This window comes from Ochotona curzoniae, unplaced genomic scaffold (assembly GCF_017591425.1).
Source record: "Ochotona curzoniae isolate NIBS_2020 unplaced genomic scaffold, NIBS_Ocur_1.0 scaffold_3835, whole genome shotgun sequence".
Taxonomy (NCBI): domain Eukaryota; kingdom Metazoa; phylum Chordata; class Mammalia; order Lagomorpha; family Ochotonidae; genus Ochotona; species Ochotona curzoniae.
In genome coordinates, this window is record NW_024467114.1 from 3451345 (window position 1) to 3471493 (window position 20149).

Consider the following 20149-nt stretch of genomic DNA (forward strand, 5'->3'; position numbering starts at 1 on the left):
ACCATTACACCTGTTCCATTGTATATCTTCATTCCTGTTACCATGTTCTTTTTTTTTTTTTTTAGGATTTATTTATTTGCCCTGGAGTGGCAGATCTGCAGCGAAGGAGACACAGAAAGGTCCTCGGTTTGCCAGTTCACCCCCAAAATGGCCCCAACAGCCAAAGCTGAGCAGACCTGCTCTGGGTCTCCCACATGGGTGCAGGGTCCTCTGCTGCTTTCCCAGACCACAGGCAGGGAGCTGGATGGGAAGTGGAGCAGCCAGGACATGAACCAGCACCCACATGGGATCCTGGCGTGTGCAAGACAAGCATTTAACTGCTGGGCCATCATGCCAGGCCTATTCTTTTATTTATTTATTTTAATTTATTTACTGAAAAGGCAGATCTATAGAGAGAAAGAGATACAGAGAGAAAGGTCTTCTGTCCACTGGTTCACTCAAGTGACTGCAAGGGCTGGAGCTGAGCTGCTCCGAAGCCAGGAGCTAGGAGCTTCTTCCAGGTCTCTCATATGGGTATAGGGTCCCAAAACTTTGGGCCATCCTCTACTATTTTCCCAGGTCACAAGCAGAGAGCTGGATGGGAGGAGGAGCATCCAAGACACTGGGATCCTGGCATGTGCAAGGCAAGGATTTAGTGTCTTAGCCATTTTGCAAGCTAAATTGCACATACTGGAAAGGAACAAAAATCCTTTGTTCTGAAGTCTGTTTTGTCTGGTACTGATAGAGCTGGTCCAGCTGTGTTCAATTTAATGTCAGGGTGGTATATCTTTCTCCATCCATATAGAATCTGTCAAATATACAAACCACAAGACTTACCATTTTAACCACTATAAATTATTACAGCTGGCATTTGTTGAATGTGTACAATACATTAGACTATGCATCGTTTTTCACTTTTACAGAAACTGTGAGACTATTATTACCCTGATTGGCAGATAAAGTTTTTTTTCATGCCACACAGTACAGTAAATGGTAGAGACTAGAACTGGACAAAGACTTGTCCTGTGTAAGCTGTCGGCCCACAAGCTATTGTTTCCTCTAATTTATGCAACTGTTGCTCTAACTTGTATTGCACGGCATTTACATAATCAAGCCGCATCATGGTGGTCACTTTTGTGCAGGACTCACCATTCGCTTCTCCTGTTGAGACCCTGCTGCCAGTCCACGCACCTGCAGCTCACCTCCTCCCAGCCCTGGGCAGCTGCTCCCTCCCTGTGTGTTCCACCTGCAGCCAGGAGCGTCACGCAGCACTGCTCCTCTGCGCTCCTAGTGCAATGCCCTCCGGGTTCACCCGTGCCGTGGCACGTGGTCTGACTTTGCGAGTTCCTTCTGCCTCTTGGCTGTCTGTGACGAGTGCCACTCTGAAGGAGGGTGTCCGTCGGCTTCCTTGCTTCCGGGTGCTTTGGCTGCGCCTGGAGTGGGACCGTGCATCACTGGGTCGTTGTATGTTTAGCTCTGCCAGGCTCTGCCGTCTCTCACAGTGACTGCACCATTTCGCGATCCCACCAGCAGTGCGCGGGTGCTGCCGCTGCTCCACATCCTCACCAGCACTTGTTAGTTCCAGTTTTCTACAACAATTTCGTGCAGTCATCACCCTAATGGTTTTGATTTCATCTTCCTTATGGCTGGTGGTGTGGCGGCTTTAAGTGCTTTCTGGCCGTTTGCGTGTTTTCTTTGGAGGAATGTCGACAATTCAAGTTCTTTGCTCATTTTTGAACTGGCATGTTTGCTTTCCTCCGTTGACTTTCCAGGAGTGCGCCTGTATTTATCCCGTTTCAGATGTGTGGATTGCAAATATTTTCTCCCGTTCTCTGGGTGGTTTTTCATTTTCTTGGTAGTGTCGCTTAAGCCACAAAAGGCTTTTATATTGATCTGCTGGACTTTATCTATTTTTAACTTTTTAAAAGATTTATTTATTTATTGGAAAGTCAGATATACAGAGAGGAGGAGAGACAGAGAGGAAGATCTTCTGTCTGATGATTCACTCCCCAAGTGAGCGCAACGGTCGATGCTATGCCGATCCGAAGCCAGGAGCCAGGAACTTCCTCCAGGTCTCCCACATGGGTGCAGGGTCCCAAGGCTTTGGGCCGTCCTCAACTGCTTTCCTAGGTCACAAGCAGGAAGCTGGGTGGGAAGTGGAGCTGCTGGGATTAGAACCGGTGCCCATATGGGATCCCGGTGTGTCCAAGGCGAGGACTTTAGCCGCTAGGCCACACCTCTGGGCCCTATTTTTAATTTTTGTAATCAATTTTTAATGGATTGATTTGTTATTTGAAAGATGGACTATACCAGAGTCAGAGATCTTTAGTCCGCTGGTTCTCTCCCCAAATGGCTGTGACAGCCAGGGCTGGACCAGGCTGAAGCCAGGCGCCTGGGGCTTCACCCTGGTCTCCTGTATGGATGGCAGGAGCCCGGGTCCTTAAGCCCCCTTCGGCTGCCTCCCCAGGTGCACGACAGAGCAGCCGGGACTGGAAGCAGCACTCCAGGGTGTCCCCACATGGTGTTAGCTTGGGCCTTGCTGCATTTTTTTCCTTTGCTGCCTATATCTTTTGTATCCAAGAAGTCATTGCTCCACCCACTGTCATGACGATGTCTGCCTCTGCCCTGTTCCGCGTGTATTGTGATCTTTGCCGTTGTTTAGGTCCTTGCTCTGTGCTCATGTAACTGTTGCTTGTGCTGGTGGGTGAGGGTCCTGCCACGGCTGTGCGTGTGGCCATCCTGTTTGCCCAGCACTGTCCAGGAAAAGGCTATTCTACCTTCATGATGGAAACTCGGTGGACGCCCCTCAGAGGATTTATCTCTGGGCTGTTTCTTCTAGCTCACTGGTCTCTGTATTCTTGACCATGCTGTTTTGATAATTATAGTTTTGTGGTGAAATTTGAAATCAGGGAAAGTGGGTCCTGCAAACTTTTTATTGTTTTTCAAGGTTGTTTTGACTGTCTCGTGTCTCTTGCTTCCCTGTGTATTTTAGGATTGGTTTTTCTAATTCTGCAACAAATTTTAAAAGGGGACAAATGTAAGCAGAGGGCTGTTAGGATTTTTATATGGGTTCCTCTGAATCTACATCCCTTTCAGTCATGCCCATGTTTTTATGTGTGAATCCATTGATATCATTATGTTAGAAGTGGATTCCTTGTAGACAGTATATAGGTGAGTCTTATTTTTTTTAATGAAGTCTAACCACCTGTATTTTTAAATTGATGTATTTAGATGCATTAAGGGTTTTTTTTCTTTTTTTTTTCACTTTTTATTATTATTGCTATCATTTTATGATACAGTTCCATATTCTCTTATCCCCTCCCCTATTCCCTCCCCCCCCGCAGTTCCTCTATATCATTACTAACATATAGTTCTTCATACTCAGTCATATGTTCATCATTGCGGGCATGGACAATGGCAGAGAGTCCAGAATCCTATTGTCAAAATATAATTTAAACAGTTTCACTGTAAGTCCATCTTTGTCTGGAAACAGAAATGCATATCACACTGCATCCTCACATCTGGTTGTTAGTCTCCATTACATAACTACTGTACATTCCCTTAAATGAAAAGTCATGATACAAAATCAACAATAGAAAGAAAAATAGAAATTTACAATGCCATGAAGTTAAATGACATGTTACTAAATATGACAGCCTCCATTACACAACTACTATACCTTCCCTTAAATGAAGAGCCACAAAACAAAATCAACTTCCAGGAGAAAAAAGAAATTAATAACACCAAGAAGTTAAACAACATGCTATTAAATGTCTAACATGTAGCTGAAGAAGTGAAAATCAAGGACCTTCTTGAAGAAAATGATGCCACTGCATGATCTACAAGTCATTGAATGATTTAATCAGAAGAAAGTGTTTTGAAGAGATGAAACCAACAGGAAAAAAAAAACCCATGTGATAGAGTTTCTGCTGATCTTTGCTGGAGTGTGTCTCCTTCAGACAATAAACAGATGAGTTTTGTTTTTTGATCCAATCTACTAATCTATGATGTTTGATTGAGCTTAAGCAATTTGCATTCAGAGTTAAATATACATAGGTGGTACTTTGGTTCTGTCATTTTAGGAATGGGTTGTTCATTGGTTTAGTCTTCTGTTGTCACTTTAGTGGGATGTTGTTCTTTACATTTGCCTTGGGTTTTGTTGGGTGCTGTTACTCTTCTCTGTCAAGAGAACATCTTGAAGTATCATTTGTAGGGCAGGTTTGGAAGAGGCAAATTCTTTTAGCTTTTCTTTACTGTGGAAGAATTTTATTTCATTTTCAAAAATGAAAGAAAGCTTTGCTGGGTATGTTATCCTAGGCCGACAATTTTTTTCTTTTAGAATCTGGAATATGTCACTCCATTCTCTTCTTGCCTGTAGAGTTTCCTGTGAGAGATCTCCTGTAAGTTTAATTGGCATTCCTTTATATGTCAATTGATGTTTTTCACGTGCACATTTAAGGACCTTTTCCTTATGTTCAATTGAAGAGAGTTTGATAATCATATGTCTTGGTGAAGATCGTTTTTGATCAAGGCTGTTGGGAGTTCTGTGTCCCTCCTAGATCTTGTTTCCCAATTCTTTCTCCAGATTAGGGAAATTTTCCTGTATTACTACATTAAATACATTTGCAAACTCAGCTTCTCTTTCTGCACCTTCCGGGACTCCCATAACTCTTATATTTGGCCTCTTAATAGTGTCTTTCAATTCTTGAATACTTTTTTTGGCCTGATCCAGCTCTGCTTCCAGCTTTTTGTTTGCTTCCCCCTGGTGACAGGAGATATCTGCCAATTCTGAGATTTTTTCTTCTGCTTGCTTCATCCTATTTTGGAGACTCTCCACTGTACTTGTAATTTGCTCTACTGTGTTCTTAATTTCTGATATACCAGCCTTGATTTGCTTTACTGCTTCCTTAAATTCTTTGAACTCTTGCATGAGCTTCTCATTTTTGACCAGAATCTTCAAAATAAGTCTTATGGATTCTGTGTCCCCTATTTTCTCGATGTCTTCCTCAGTTAACTCTGAGGTTGGCATAGGATTTTGCTCCTTTGCAGGGGAGTTTTCAGTAATATTCATTGTGCCTTTGTCTCTTCTTTTGCTCTTGATCATTGTACTTCTGGTTAGCAGAGTCTTCTTGGGGCAGGTTTCTAAGCTGTGTCACACTCAGGTCTACAATGCGATTTTACTTTTTGCAGTTGGCACACAACTTTTTGCTTGTAGCCACTTGTGCCACAACCTCCAGCAAGTTCCAGGTCTGGGTTCTTATGTCAGATATCCACCGTGGTCTCCACAGCTCCAGCTCTTGGCTCACCACTCTCCACCTCCTGTGATACCGTGCTGAGGCTGCACCGTTGTATCTGCAGCCTTTCTCCCTCTTCCGGTTGGAGTGGGTTCCAGGATTAGAGAGACACCAGGTGTCCTATCTAGTTAGGTTGTTGGTGGCGCTGATCTTATTGTAACCTGTTGGACGTTAGGTCTGGGTGCCACACGGACCTGGTTGCTGGTGGAGTTCCGTCTGCTGTTGGAGTTCAGATCGCCGTGCTGGAGTATCAGTCACTGCAATACCACACGGCTGTGCCCGCTGCTTTCCTGTGTTTCCAGGTACCCCTCTGCTGTTGTTCTGTCCTTTCCTATTTCCTGAAATATGTCCTCTCTGCTTCGTCCTGATTAAATGTTTCTCCGTCTGATTAAACGTGTCCTTACCCTATTCTGCCATCTTGATTCCAGACGCATTAAGGTTTTAAGTGATATTGCTATAGCCATCATTTTGTTATTATTTCCTATTTATCCCCCTTTTGTTCTGTTTTCTTCCATTCCATTCTGTTTCTTGCTTCTATGATCTCATTGGACTTTTCAAAAAAACTAATTTTGCTTATTGAAAGGCAGACTGACAGGAGAGGGAAGAGACAGCTTCCATCTGCCGCGTCACCCCCCAGACGGCTGCAGGGACTTGGGCTGGTTCAGGCTGAAAGCAGGAGGCTGACATCCCCAAGGGGATAACAAGGGCCCAAGAATTTGGGTCATCTTTCACTGCTTTCCCAGGTGCGTGTGCAGGGAACTGGGTGGGGAGCAGAGCGGCCAGGACTTGAGCCAGCTGTGGGATGTGGGCGGCGCAGGTGGCAGCTCAGCCACTACGCTGCCGCGGCGCAGACTCCTCTTTGCGCATTTTAGATGACCTGTCCTCTCCTTTCTTACCATTTCCAGTTCTCCTTTCTTCTCTGTGCTTGTTTAAGTGGTTGTCCCAGAGTTTGCAATATCCATTTGCAGCTCATTGAAGTCCATATTCAACACCACCCCACCTCAAAAGTGGTGGAATCATACCAGGACTAAGAACGAGAAAAAGTACTTAGCGTTATCTTCACTTCTCTCTCTCTCTCTCTCTCTTCCTGGAGATTTGACTTCCTGTCCCTTGTTTCAACATGCCTTGCTAGGCAGGTCGGCTGGGAAGCCAGCCCCTCAGCTGTGGCCGGAGGGTACCCTTCCTTCTCTCTGACTTTTGCGGGGTGATTTTTTTTTCTGGATAAGGAAGTCTGACAGTCGTGGCTCTTTCCACACGTGGAGATGTTTACTTTCCTCTTACTCTCGGTTTCTGAAGACAACTCTGATGTCATGCTTGTCTTTGCCACTGCAGGGAAAGTTTTTGTTTAACTTGTAGCTGCTTGAAAGCACTTTTCCTGTCTGAGTTCCCGGTTCAGATGTGATACAGCCAGCTGAAGATTCTGGGATGGCCTCTAAACCTTCTGTGGCTTGGTGTGCCCGTCTTCACTTGTGGGCAACCCTCAGGGCATTGCCACTTCTGGTGTTTCCTGTTTACCTCCCTTCCTCCTGCTGGAATCGTCTTATGCATCCGTCACACCTGTGAGTTTTCCATCAAGCTTGCTCATGTCGTGTTCCGTTTTTCCCCATGTTGTGTTTCTGTGTTGGATGTCTCCCCAGGCCAACCGGTTCTCTGCTGCTTGTTGAGGAGCTCGCTGGAGGGGCTCTTTCCTGTTCTAGGTTTTGTTTGCTTTTGCCTCCATGGTCCTTGTGGAGCTGCTCGTTGAGCCTGTCTGCCCTCACTCCACATCTGCTTTCTCTTTGGCACCCTCTATGGACTTGGTTACACTGCACAAGTCTCTGCCATTGTGGGTCTGGCTCTGGTGCCTGGAGTCTTCAGGCTGTGTTCTGGGTGGGGGGAGTGGAGTGTGACGGATTGGCCTTTTATGACGGGTTGTAGTGAGTAGCCATGGCAAGGTCCTAGGGTCTCTGGCCTCCATAGGCCAGAGTGATGCCATTTCCTCTCCCTTTGAGGGGGCTTCCCTTTAGACCCTGGCCCAGTTCTACCCATGCAGGGCAGCTCGGGCTCCTGTGCCTCACTAAGCTGAGCCTCGACCCCATGATGACTGATTGCACTTGGGCGCCAGTTCGGATCCCAGCTGCTCCACTTCTGATCTAGCTCCCTACTAAGGCACCTGGAAAAGCCATGGAATGTGGCCTAAGTGTTTGGGAGATCTGGAGGAAGCACCTGGCTCCTCGTTCTGGCCTGGTCCAGCCCTGGCCGTTGTGTTCATTAGAGTAGTGAGCTAGTAAATGGAAGATATCTCTCTTTTTCTTCCCCCCGTCTCTGTAACTCTGACTTTCAAATACATAGATGAATAAATCTGCCTGGAAGTCCTTTCTTGATGTGCTTTGAGGTATGCACCTGCTGCTCGAACATGTCACCTGTGTGACGTGTATCACTCATCCCAGGTCTTCCTGATTAAAGCCCACAAACCCTTTCCTCCCTCCTTGGCTTCTCTGAGTCCAGAACCATGGGCCTGGCCATTAGGCCCTGACTGCCTCTGTCCCAGAGCGCAGCTAGGGGTGTGTGTCCCCTCGCTCCACTCTCAGCCGCAGCTGCATCGGACGCAGTGCCCCCAGGGACCAGCAGGGGTGGGCACGACACCGTGTTTCAGGAGGGGTGGGCACAGACACTGTGGACCAGCAGGGGTGGGCACAACGCCGTGTCCCAGGAGGGTCGTCCTCATGTGCCTGTGCCTCCTGTGCATGGGTGAGTGATGGCTCAGGTGCTGGCTGGCTTTGGATGCCCCTGGGGAATAGAAACCAGGGCTGGAGAAACTCGTTGAGCTGTCTTGGAGAGGGGTGTCTCTGCTGGGTGCCTCACCCAGGAAGGGTCCATCACCACAATCAAGGGCAAATTCACCCATCAATTGCCTGGGCTGTGATGGGAGAGAGAACAGAGACCAGGAGGTGGGACTTGTACCAGTTGGGGGGATGATGGAAAGGCACAGGCTGGAAAGACAGGAGGATTTTTCTAGGTCAGAATGGAGACTGCGTGAGACATGGCCCTGGCACCCCATGTAGTACCAGGGCAGACATTACTAAACAATGACCAAGAGCCTCTTCTGTGCCATAGGGCTTCATCTGCTCCTCAGTGTCTCCAGGCTTCCACTGGGACAAGGGATGGAGCCGCTGGGGAGCCTCAGCTAGTCCCCTCTGTGGGCCTCACATATCAGCAGCAGCCCAGGACACCTGTGACCTGGTCCCCACCACCCACCCTGCCTTCCTGCCCCCACCGTGAGTAGTGGACAGGCCTCCCAGTGCCCTGGTAGGTGGTGTCTTTGGTGAGGCAGGTGGGCAGGGCCTCATGGGCCAGTGGCTGCTGGCCACTGTGTGTGTCAGCCAAGGCAGCCTGGGAGGCAGGTCCCGCCTGTGAGAGAGGAGTTCTGCAGGCCCCAACACAGTGCCAGAGCCAGGCTCATCCCACATGCCATGTGGGACAACTGAGCTGGCTAGCAAAAGTGACAGTGGTGGAGGCGCGCTCAGCCTCTGCACCCCCTTGCTGGACCACAAGAGGGAATCCCTGCTCTTCCCTCAGCTGTACCCACTTCTGCCCTCCTGCAGGGGGTTGCTGGCCTGAGGCCAGGCTCCCCAGGGAGAGGGCTCTGGTGGGAGGGGTACCTAGGATCCAGGAAGCCAGGGTGGGCTGCCCCGCCCCCCCACACACACACACTGCTACTGTTTTCCTGGTCTGGGATGCACCTGCCATCATAGAAGTGGTTATGTCCTTGGTGACCTTTTGTCCCTGGGTCGTCTGAAAGAAGCACCTGGCCTCCTGTGGGCTTGCAGGGCTGCAGATGGAGTCAGGAGCAGGAAGCCACAAGCCCCCATGCCAGCCCCCACAGCCTTCTGGGCATGGAGATTTCCGTGGTCATGTGGGAGAGGGCACCTGCCTGCCACAGGGCAGGCCCCCCCGAGGAAGGCCCCGAGACGTGCAGGAGGGAGGGAGCATGTGCAGGCCACACAGGGGGCCCTGACTGGGTGGGTGCAGTGATGCCTCATGGGGGCCGAGACTGGGGACGTGTCCACCTGCCCCACCATGGCAGCCTTGGGGGTGAGCCCAGGCTGAGGGCTGAATTGTGTACCCTGAGGGGTGCTGGTGAGGCCCTGAACCAAGCATCTCCCCTGCGACCTGCCCTCTGGGAAGCAGGTCAGCCACAGGTGTGAGCTGCTAAGGGATGGGGTTCCTGCCGAAGTCCAGAGGGACAGTGTCCCCAAACCCGCGTGGGGACACAGGTGGTTCTAAAGGAAGAGAGGGATGATTAATCAAGAGCCAGGGATGGTACTGATAGTGAAGGGTGTGCTGTGCCGCGGGGCCCAGGAGGAGAGAGCTTCAGGGGCCCCGTGAGGGACTCTGTGAGCTGCCCAGACTCCAGGAAGAACTTGGGAAGGCTGGGTGACAGACGGTGGACTGTCCACTGCTGGAGGGAAGATCACCCGGAATGCAAAACCTGGTAAAGTAGCAGAGGATGACCCAAGAGCCTGGGGCTGTCACTGCTGCCTACTCCTGGGCCTGTCACTGCTGCCCACTCCTGCCACTCCTGGGCCTGTCACTCCTGGCTCCAGGCCAGCCCTGGCTTTTGTGGTCATTTTGGGGAACGAACCAGCAAAGGGAAGGTCTCTCTCTCTCTCTCTCTCTCTCTCTCTCAGAGGGAAAGATCCAGTGATGGGGCTGTGCCTTTCATTAGAAGGTAGCTCCTGAGCCCCATGGGAGACCTCAGACAGGAAATCAGATGAGAAAGTGTGGTTTTCAAAGCGGATCTCAGCGTTAGACACTCCCAGGCTCTGTCGACTCCATGTGTGGCCTCGCTGTGGGCTGACAGGTCAACATGTGGACCCTGGGCTGTCATCGTGGCTAGACAGTTGCAGTCGGTCCTGCAGTGTGCATGTGCCTGTGTGAGATGCAAGGTGTGTGTGTGATGTACACCATGGGTAATGAGGTGTGCTGTGCATGTGTAATGGATGCTGGGCCGGGGAGCAGGGGAAGTGCCTGCTGCCCACGCACACCCGCAGAGGAGGCACAGATGGCGGTGTTCCTTTGGCTCTGGGCACCTGAGAGATTTCCTGGGACCTGGGAGCAGAATGGGGGACCAGCCATGTAGGTGCCAGGCCTGCCACCAGCTTCCCCGGTGGTTCCTTCATTTCATGTATATGTGGTCTGGCGGGAAAGGTCAGACCATCTTCCCACACAGGATGGTGCCAGCCCTAATGTCTGCAGCAAGAGCCAGCATTCTGGGGTACCCAGGTCTCCCCGTGATGAGGAGCCCCACCCCCCTGACACCCCACTCAGCCCCTCCAGTCCCAGCACAGACTTCAGGCTGTGTGAGCCCATAAGGCAGCCTGTGTGACCGGGCAGGGCTGTGGCCAGCAGCCGGGCTTGGTAGAGGGCAAGGTGGGCCTAGGCTGCGGGTGCTGTTTGGGGGCTGGTGGGAGCTGCGGGTGATGGCGGAAAGGGAGGCAGCTGCTGCTGGGATAGGGCGGGCACGTGGACACAGCTGAGAACCACAGCCCAAGGACAGCTGGGGTCAGGGATGCCCTGAGCCTCACTTGAGCCCCACGTGGGCCGGAATAGCATGTTGGGGCGTATGCTGTCCTGGTCCCCCAGGCCAGTCCCTACCTCAGCCCCGCTGCTGTGGCTCCCACTGCCAACAGGGAGGTGGCGCTGAGCAGTGAGAGGCAGGGGCGCAAAGGCAGCATCTGGTTTTAATCAGCTTGATTTGATTTCAAAAGCTGCAGAGCGTGCTTGGTACTGGGGGCCTCCTACATGCTCTGAGCAAGCTGCCAGCATCCCTTCCCACTGCCTGCAGCCTGGCTAGAGGACACCTCCAACAGCCGGGGACCCATGGCACACTGGCCACCCTGACCAGGATGCCCTTGACAGAGCAACAGTGGGAGGTAGCCACCACCTGCTGGAGCCTAACGTGAGAGAACCGAGGCTTCACCTGGCCCCATGCTGGTGCATCGCTAGGTCCTGCTGGAATGGGTGCCCCTCACCCCTGGGCTCCACTACCCTGCTGGTTTCCTCAGGGACTCCTCTAGGTCCTTTCTCTGGCACTGGCCTCATCCCACCATCTCTGCAGCTCTGTGGCTGCTCTCATCCTATGTGCTGGACTGGACAGGTACCACGGTCCCTCCTCTCGACTCTCCCAGCTGGCCTGAGCTGCCAGGGTCTGTCCTGTATCCTTGTTGTAAGCCAGGAGCTGTCCTGACTCCAGCACTTGTGTGGGCTGGCCATGGATGACTGTGCAGGGAGGGGTAGGCCCAAGCACCATGAAGTGGAGTGGTCAGGCCTGGGACACTGTGAAGTGCAGTCCATGCGTGTGCAAGTGCTGGGAAGACAGGCTAGGCAGGAACTCACAGGAGCCCGAGACACTGGCCGGGGCCCCTTGTCACCATGATGCTGCCTGAGGGGGTGGCTGTGCTGCGCCCCTCTGCTTGGAGCCCCTGGCTGTCGGGCCTGGGGCAGCAGAGGGCGTGCCCTGAGTGGGGAGGCCAAGGTTGCTCTGAGATGATGATTCTCCCTCCCTCTAGCACCTGCTGTGTGTCTGGCTGTCTGCATCTGCTCGGCACTTTATTTCCCTGGGAGGGGAGGAGTCCCACCAGGGGCCCGCACACTTAGAGTGGAGTCCCTGGAGTGGAGCTGCATGGGGGCCAGCTCCCGAAACCACAGCTGCTCCTCCTTCTCATAGCCCCCACAGGGGTGTGTCCAGCAGAAGCTGCCCCAGAGCAGGGCCCTGTCCTGCTGGAGCCAGGGAGGGTGGCCGGGAGCGTGGCAGCAGAACGCAGACTGCCTGGGCGTGGTCTGCCAAGGCCTGGCCAGTGGGGGAATCCTGGCTGCTCCATGGGACCTAAACCAGCTCTCTCCCTCTCCTTCCTCCTTCCAGGGGGGCTTTCTCTGTGGTCCGCCGCTGCGTCAAGCTCTGCACCGGCCACGAGTATGCGGCCAAGATCATCAACACCAAGAAGCTGTCAGCCAGAGGTAGGCCTGGGTCCCCTGCCGCAGCTCCCCGGCGGGCGGGGTGGGGCTTGGGTGTCTTGGGGAGTGGGAGGCAGGATGTGGAACCTTCCCATGAACCCAGGACTGTGACCTGCTTGCTTGGGTCAGACATCCTCCCCTAGCTGTGCCTCTTGGGGTCTCTGCCCCAGAGGCTGGGGTGGCCCTGTCCTATCACTACTGGCATGTGTGGTTGTGCAGAGCCTGGGGACCCAGAGCTGCTGCAGGTGCATGGACTGGCTGGAGTCCTGGTGATGGGGCAGACAGGTCCTTGTCTGCAGGGCAGGGGTCTCAGGCCCTGGGCCTGCAAAGCTGACATGACAAAGTCAGAAACCAGGCTTAGCAAGTTCCCTAGCGATATGGCAGAGATCTGGATCAGTAGGGAGTGAGGCAGGGGTCTAGCTGGCCTCTCCAAGGTGGAGAAGGTGGGGGCTGGTGAGCACAGAGTGGGTGGGTTGGCACAGCACTAGCCACCCCATTGGGCATCTAAAAATAGATCTGAACCTAGGCTGGGGTCACAGGTTGGGCAAGGCATCCTTCAGCCCCCTCCCTCCCCACCTCCGGTCCTCCAGGAGGAGCCTGAGGCCAGGCAGGACACTGGTGGGGATTGAGGCTGGTGGATCCTTCACAGGGAGGTGCCCACAGAGCTGCTCTGTAAGGCTGCACGGGTTGGACACAGGTGGATGGAGGTGGCCTTGAGGCCAGCAGGGGTGTCTCCCTTCCCTGCTTGGCCACCAGAGGGCTATGGTGAATAATGGGGACCCAGCATGTTTCAGGTGCCTGGGACACGCGGCAGCAAGAGAAGGTGGCCTCTGCCTGCTGCAGTGCTGTACACATCTGTCCGGATCTGCAGCCTGGGGCCCAGACCCCACATGCTATCTCTCCTCCTGTCTCAGTCCCAAAGGGGTGTCCCCTGCTCCTCACAGGGGTGTCCCTGGAACTTGGGTCCTGAGGTGCCTCCCTCAGGGGGCATGTGGTTGAGGCTGGCACACCTGAGGGCCCTGACTGGGGCACGGTGACCTTAGGGAGCCACTCTGGGGGCCTCTGCACACTGGGGGAGACCCTGGCTTCACCACTGTTCCTAGGCAGCGGCCGGCTTCCCTGGATCCTGGCACCAGGGCTCCTGGCCCCCAACTCATTGGTGTCACCTGTGGCCTTGTATAGGGCTGGGGAGGGCACCCATAGATGCCCACAGAAGCCCTCACTGGGCAGCGGGGCCCTGCAGTGACCATAGGTCCAAATGCCAGCTGGCAGGGGTCCTGGGAGGTTATGGAGGAGCTGTGTGGGCTGGAGGCTGGAGTGAACATGAGAGCTGAGTGATGCCAAGGGCAGAGGGACACCCAGATGGCATGGGTCCTGGACTTCTAGGGCCAGAGGCAGTAAGGGAACACATTGTTGGGGACCTCCCACTCACAGGGAGAAGCTGCGAGATACGGGGACTCCCAGCCCATCCTCAGCAGAGCTCGTGCCAGGCATCTCCACCTGGCAGGAGTGGGAGGGGCCTGAGGCCTGGGCAGCTGGCATAACCTGGGCCCTGCCCTGGCCTGTTGCTCCAACTGCTGGAGAGGCCTGCCTGGGCCACTCCAGGAAAGGACATGAAGGATCTACTGAGTGGGGACAGCGGCAGAGGTGGGGCACGGGGCATGTGGGTAGGCGTGGGGGCCTGGGGAGCTCCTCTGAGACCAGCCTTGGGTCCTGGTGGCTGCTCTACCTCCAGAGAGCTGAGTCCAGCGCAGAGAGCAGTAGGGTCCCCACTTATGGCAGGCTGGGCTGGGCTGAGCTGGGCCCTGAGTGTGGGAGGCCCTGTCCCCAGGGAGAAAAGCTGGCCACCAGCACATAAGCCATCAGCCCTACTTCCTGGCTGGGTGGCAAAACCGGAAACTCCAGCTTGTGCCCTAAGCTGATTGGGAGTCCTGTCCGGGCAAGCTGCCCAGCACATGGACCCTGGCCTGCCTCCCCCGGCCGTGAGGGGAGACAGCTGCAAGCCAGCAGAGCGGCTGGTGCCTCCTGCGCCTGCGTGTGTTGCTCTCACTGGTGGGGTAATTGCCGGTTGCCGAGCTGCCTTCTTGTCACCGAATGTGCGCGAAATGCCAGCACAGGCTCCCTGCAGCTCTTCTGCATCTCTTGCCAGGCAGGCAGCTGTGCAGGTGGAGCTGGGCATGCCCAGGATCCCAGGACAGTGGCATGTGGGGGTGACTGCCTCTGCCTCGGCCTCCGTCTGGCCCCAGAGGAAGGGCAGGCAGGAGTTATAGTGGAGCCAGCTCCACCATACTTGGGGTCAGCTCTGATGCCACCCTGGAGAAGTACCCCAGCAGGAAGGGGGTTGCTGATGAAGTGGCTTCCCCAGGGTGCAGCCCCTTCCTCCTAGGCCTCCCTGCGCCTGTGCCTGGGGTCCTGACTGCTGAGGCGCCATAGCTGTTTGCAAGCTCTGTGCCCATTCTCAGGGTCATTTGCTTCCTAGGAAGAGCAGCCAGGACCTGCCCACAGCTGCTTGGGGCCCCTGCACCAGCTGAACCTGGGTCTAGCAGGCAAGCTGTCTCTTTTCTCCACACTGACCTGCCTGGGCCCAACCTGGAACCACCTACGCCATGCCAGTATTGGCAGGTGCCAAAGGCTGTGGTGGGCAGGATGTGGATTCAGGCCTGCTGTAAAGGCCCAGGATGTTCCATGACTCTGGCCCGACTGTCCACAAGGGCTGACCGCTGAGCCCTGCGTGTGCCATCGGGTCCAGCTGGGGCAGATGGGGCTATGTGAGTGGTGTGCGCTGAGAGCAGACGTGCATGGGTGCACCTGCTGGTGCGGTGTGAGTGTCGGCAGCCATCCAATACTCTAAGATGCCCCAACACTGTTGGACGGTGCAAGTGGTTGAGACAGGCAAAGGACCCATGTGGCAGGCTGGGCATGCCTTGCAGATCAGGGGAGTGGGGCCCCTGGTCCTGCCAGAGCCCCAAGTGTTGGACAGATGCATTCCCAGCTCTACAAGGAGGCTGAGGGCATGAGGAGTGCTGATGGGGCAGTCGAGTGAACTCTGGAACAGCGATGCTGGGTGCACACCTTTCCCAGCTTTTCGGTGAAGGGGCCTGAGAGCTCCAGTGGGTTTGGGTGCAGCTGTAGCTCTCTGGGCAGGGCCTGAGTCCTGGAATGTGGTCCTGGCCATCAAGGCACCTCCAGCCACCCCCGCTCCACAGAGTGTCACTGTCCACCGCCCCTGTGGCCTCCCTGTTGACATCTCCACAGCTCCACATTCTCCCAGTGGCAGGCCTGCATCTTGGGGGCAGGCACCACCACACCCACCCTGCTGTTTGCCACCGTTGCTGGAAGCAGATGGGGAGCCCTCCCCCGGCTCCATTCCCAGCTGCACGAGGGGAGACAGAGGGGAGAGATTTTTACCAAAGAGCAGGCTTGTCCTGGGCTTGTGGCTTTTGCCCTGTTAGACCCTCCTTCCTGACAGGTGTTGATGGCAATGTGGATGGGGCTGCTGTGCTGTTGCCAAGCTGCCTCAGACCTGGTAGCCTAGAGCTGGCTCCTGCTTCCCCATCCTCTGCTCTGATGGGGCCTCCCACAGCAGGGGCCCCAGAGTCCTTGAGACTGCCGTCGCCTCCAGTACCCTCAGCTTACAGGATGACCCTGAGCAATACCCCAAGCACAGCCCAACAGAGCCCTGGTTGCAGACCCCTAAGAGCTGGGCCCAAGGCCCCAGGGCCTGTGTGTTGGTCACGTGCTCTGCAGGGCTGTGGTTCCCCTAGGACAGGCTGCCACGTCCAAGTGGCCACAGCCTGGAGCATGTCCTTGCTGCAGGTGCACCTGCCTGCCTCAGTCCACTGCAGGCAGGTGACCCCTGCCTGCTGGGATCCCTTTGAGTCCTGCAGGAGGCTGAGACATGAAGGAGGAGAGCCTGGGACACGGCCATGGCCACCCAGGTCAGTAGGGAGAGCTGTGTTGTGAACATAGGCTTTGATCCCCAGCCACAGGAGAGTATGGGGACTAAGATCAACACAGAGCTTCTGACCTTGGCCTTGAAGGCCAGCCACCAATCTCACCCTAGGCCTGTGGGATACTGTCTACCTGCCAAGGATTAGCCCAGTGTGAGATCTGCACGGCTCGACTAGGGCGTTCCCCCACTGCACTGGGCCCCTCCTCACATCCTACTGCCCTCAGGGGCACCCAGGGCACGGAGCTGGCAGCACAAGCTGGAGCTGGCAGCACAAGCGGGCAGGCACCAGGCTAGGGCTCTGCCTGGAGATCCCAGCAAAATCACCTGGAGAAGCCTGGGGGCCCGGCTTCCCCCGGGGCGGGGCAGGGAGGGTGTTGTGCTGTCATCTGAACACAGGCTGGTGGGCGGGTAATTGCAGGCTCCAGTGTAGACGGATCTGGGAGTAAAATTGTTTGTTTTGTCTTGTGTCGTGTTTTTGTATGTGTGGTTTTTGATAAGTGCTTTCCTAGGGGTATAAATGAGCGCCTTGTGATATCTGTGGGCTGCTCCTCCGGAAGGGGGAATACACAGCTCCTCGTGGTGAGCATCCCCGAACCAGCCCAGGGGGGCAGGTGTACAGAGGATGCATGTGTGTGGCTGTGCCCAGGTTCACCCCACAGACCCAGCCCGTCACCTTCAGCCTGCATCTAGCCTCTGCCTCCACTTGGGGTGCTGAGTCTTAAGCAATTGGGAGATGAACCAGCACTGCCTGCCACTGGAATGTTTGCAGGGCCGGAAGCTATGGTGTCCAGCCGCAGGGTGAGGCCTGACCCCTCAGGCCTGGAGGTACCTTGGGTGAGGTACCAGATGCAGAGCTGGTTGGGCTGGACATGGAGGCTGGGCATACTGGTGAGGTTGTGTGGCCTGCACCCCAGAGATGACCTGGCCAGGCTTTCCTTATCCCTGTGCCTGGGGAGCAGAAACCATAGATTACCTAGCTGTCATGCTTCCTGCTGGTCACTTTTAGCTGTCACCCACTCTTTGTCACCAGAGGAACCACTGGTAGTCCCCTGGGAGGGTCGGTAGAATCAGGTGCTGGATTCCCCAGGAGGGGTCTAGTACCCAGCAAGGGTGTACAGTGGGAGGGTGGGTCCAGACAGCTCCCCCTTCTCAGCCACACCCCCAGGAGGCAAGCGCCATCCTGGACTCTGGAGATCCACCTGTTTGCCTGCACCACCTTGTATGGCAGGTCCCCAGGGATGGGCTGGCTTTGGCCTTGGTGTCAGTGCCCTCACAGGCTGCTGGTATCTGGGCACTGGCAGGTTACACTGCACGGTGGCATGCTGGCCATGTGCCCACCCTCCCCCTGGCCGCCGGAGCTGGGGAGTTGCTTTGCACTGTGACCTTTACCCCAGCACCTCTGAAGGATCGGGCTCTGGCCAGCAAGCTGCTCCTTACTTGGGGACCCAGGAGGAGCTGCCAAGGGGACCCAGGAGGAGCTGCCAAGGGGCAGTGCCCTGAGGGTCCCACTCCCTGCTGTCACCACCGTGTCCTGCTGGCCCTGCCTCGTCTGGAGGAACAGATCCAAATCAGCAGGAAGCTCCTGCAAGTAGATGTGGACAAATAAGAGAGGGCTCCGGGCTGTGATGCCAGTGCCTGTCACTTGGTCTGGGCAACCCCTTAACCCCAAGTTAGTCCACCTGCCCCTGCTTCCCGCCCAGGACACCTGTGGCTGCCCAGAAACCAGGCAATGGCAAGTGGCGACACCCCCTCCCTCAGGCCACCTGGAGGTTGCTGCAAACCCATGTGGGGATCTCCCGGCCTGGCAGTGTGGTCCACGGGCCGCTGGGGTGTGAGGTGACGTCAGATTCTCTTCTGCCCCTAGATCACCAGAAGCTGGAGAGAGAGGCTCGGATCTGCCGCCTGCTGAAGCACTCCAACATTGGTGAGCTGGTGGGGTGGAGGCGGGGTGGGGCCAGGTGGGGCAGGAGAGGCAGAGTGCAGCAGGCGCATCCTCCCTCCCCACAGCCACCCCATGGAAGGGCCAGAAGGTCCCTTCTCCTTCTGCCTTGAGATGCTCACTCGGGTTGGGGTGGATGTGGTGGTGTCCAGGCAGGGTCCCTCTGGGACCAGGCATGCTCATCCAGCGGCCTGGCCCTCTACAACCCTGCCCCGCCTCTCTTCCTCTCCATGCCTCCCCCCAACTGTGGACTTGCATCCTGGGTTGGGGAGCAGACGGAGATGCCTTGGGCTGGGCACCAGGAGCTTATGGGTGGGGTCCTGTACCAGGCTGGGCCCAGGAGCCTGAGAGGGACGGCAAGTCCGGGGTGCTCACACCTGCCCTGGGCCAGGGATGGGAGGGGCCAGGGCTGCCCTGAGTAGGGGGCTGGGAGGTGGAAACTTGCAGCAGCCCCAGGCCCACATTTGCAGGCTGTAAAGGCTGCTCTGGGAAATTGCGGGGTCCATGCCTGCTGCAGTGCTCAGAGCCACCATCTGACTTCAGCAGCAAGGTCTGGCCTGCAGGCCCTACTCACCATGCTGCTAGGCCTTCCCCCCAGGCCCCACCTGTCCTGGCTCCCCACACACTGCCCAGCCAAGGATGGTGCCCGTTAGTGTGTAATTGTAAGAGTTCTTTGTTTGCGGGGGAAGGAGAGCTCATGGGAGCTCTGAGGGCTGGTATATTTGGAGAAGTCTCCTGGCCTGGGTGCCTGGGTGGGTCTGGACTGGCAGGCTGCAGGAGGTCCATGAGGAGAAAGTGGCCCCTGAAGTTCTTAACAAGCGCTTCATGCCAGGTGGGTTAGGGTCCCGGGTTACAGAACACAAATGAGGCAGATCTGGGTTTGCAGGGTTCACAAGGAACATTCCAGAGCACAGAGGAAGCAGGTCTGAGATTGAGGTTCACACAGAGCATTCTAGAACACAGAGGAGATAGATCTGAGGCTTGGGATCCACACAGAACATTCCAGAACCCAGAGGAAAGAAACCTGGTGCTTGTATTTCCTAGGGACCCTCCTGTGTCCATGTGGGGGTCTCTGAGCAGGGATTTGTGGTGAGAGCTGTAGGCAATGAGAGCCCCTCTTGCCCTCCAGCCCTTCCCTGGGAGTGGAAGCAGGACCAGGAGGGCCCCGTGCCCCCAGCCCTGGACCAGCCAGGGTGCAGCTGAGCGGGGCTGGGGCATTGCTTTCTTGCTCTTTCTCTTAAGGGCAGCCTCGCCGCATGGGCATGCTCACACAGGAGCCTGGTCTGGGGACGGGGTCAGCGCCTTGACCTGCTAGAGGTGGGCAGCCCCAACAGATGACAGCACCGACCTTTGGGATAGCTTGTGGGGTCCAATGCGGAATTGAAGCATGAGGTACCTTGTGCAAGGTTGTTAGGAATTTCAAGCGTCAGGCTATGAGTCAGCCCCCGGCTGGCCCTGCTCAGGCCCCCTGTGCTGTGGACACTGACCAGGTTGGTCTGCCGTGGCTTGCTGCCCCAGCGGATCTTCGTGTGGCTCAGCCCAGGCACCCCTCCCTGTGGCTAAGGGGCCCAAGTGCTGAGCCATCCTCTGCCGCCCTCCCAAGCCCATCTGCAGGGAGCCGGATGGGGAGTGAAGCAGCCGGGACACGGAGCAGCTGCCACATTTGACACTAGTGCACGTGCACGTGTCTCTCCTGGCCTGGGCAGGCGACTGAGCCACACCCATATCACCACCCATACCACACCCATATCACCACCCATATCACACCCATATCATCACCCATACCACACCCATATCACCACCCATATCACCACCCATACCACACCCATACCACACCCATATCACCACCCATACCACACCCATATCACACCCATATCATCACCCATACCACACCCATACCACACCCATATCATCACCCATATCACCACCCATATCATCACCCATACCACACCCATATCACACCCATATCACCACCCATATCACCACCCA

General features: G+C 55.4%; 1 protein-coding gene across 16 annotated transcripts in view; it reads left to right on the forward strand.

Moving 5' to 3' along the window:
* CAMK2B (calcium/calmodulin dependent protein kinase II beta) overlaps positions 1-20149 on the forward strand; it is a 54671-nt gene that overhangs the window by 13864 nt on the left and 20658 nt on the right. For all 16 annotated transcript variants that reach the window (XM_040965076.1, XM_040965075.1, XM_040965078.1 and 13 more), the window contains exons 2-3: positions 12178-12272; positions 18086-18145. In XM_040965076.1, coding sequence (XP_040821010.1) covers positions 12178-12272; positions 18086-18145 — 155 coding nt within the window. The remainder of the gene's footprint in view (positions 1-12177; positions 12273-18085; positions 18146-20149) is intronic.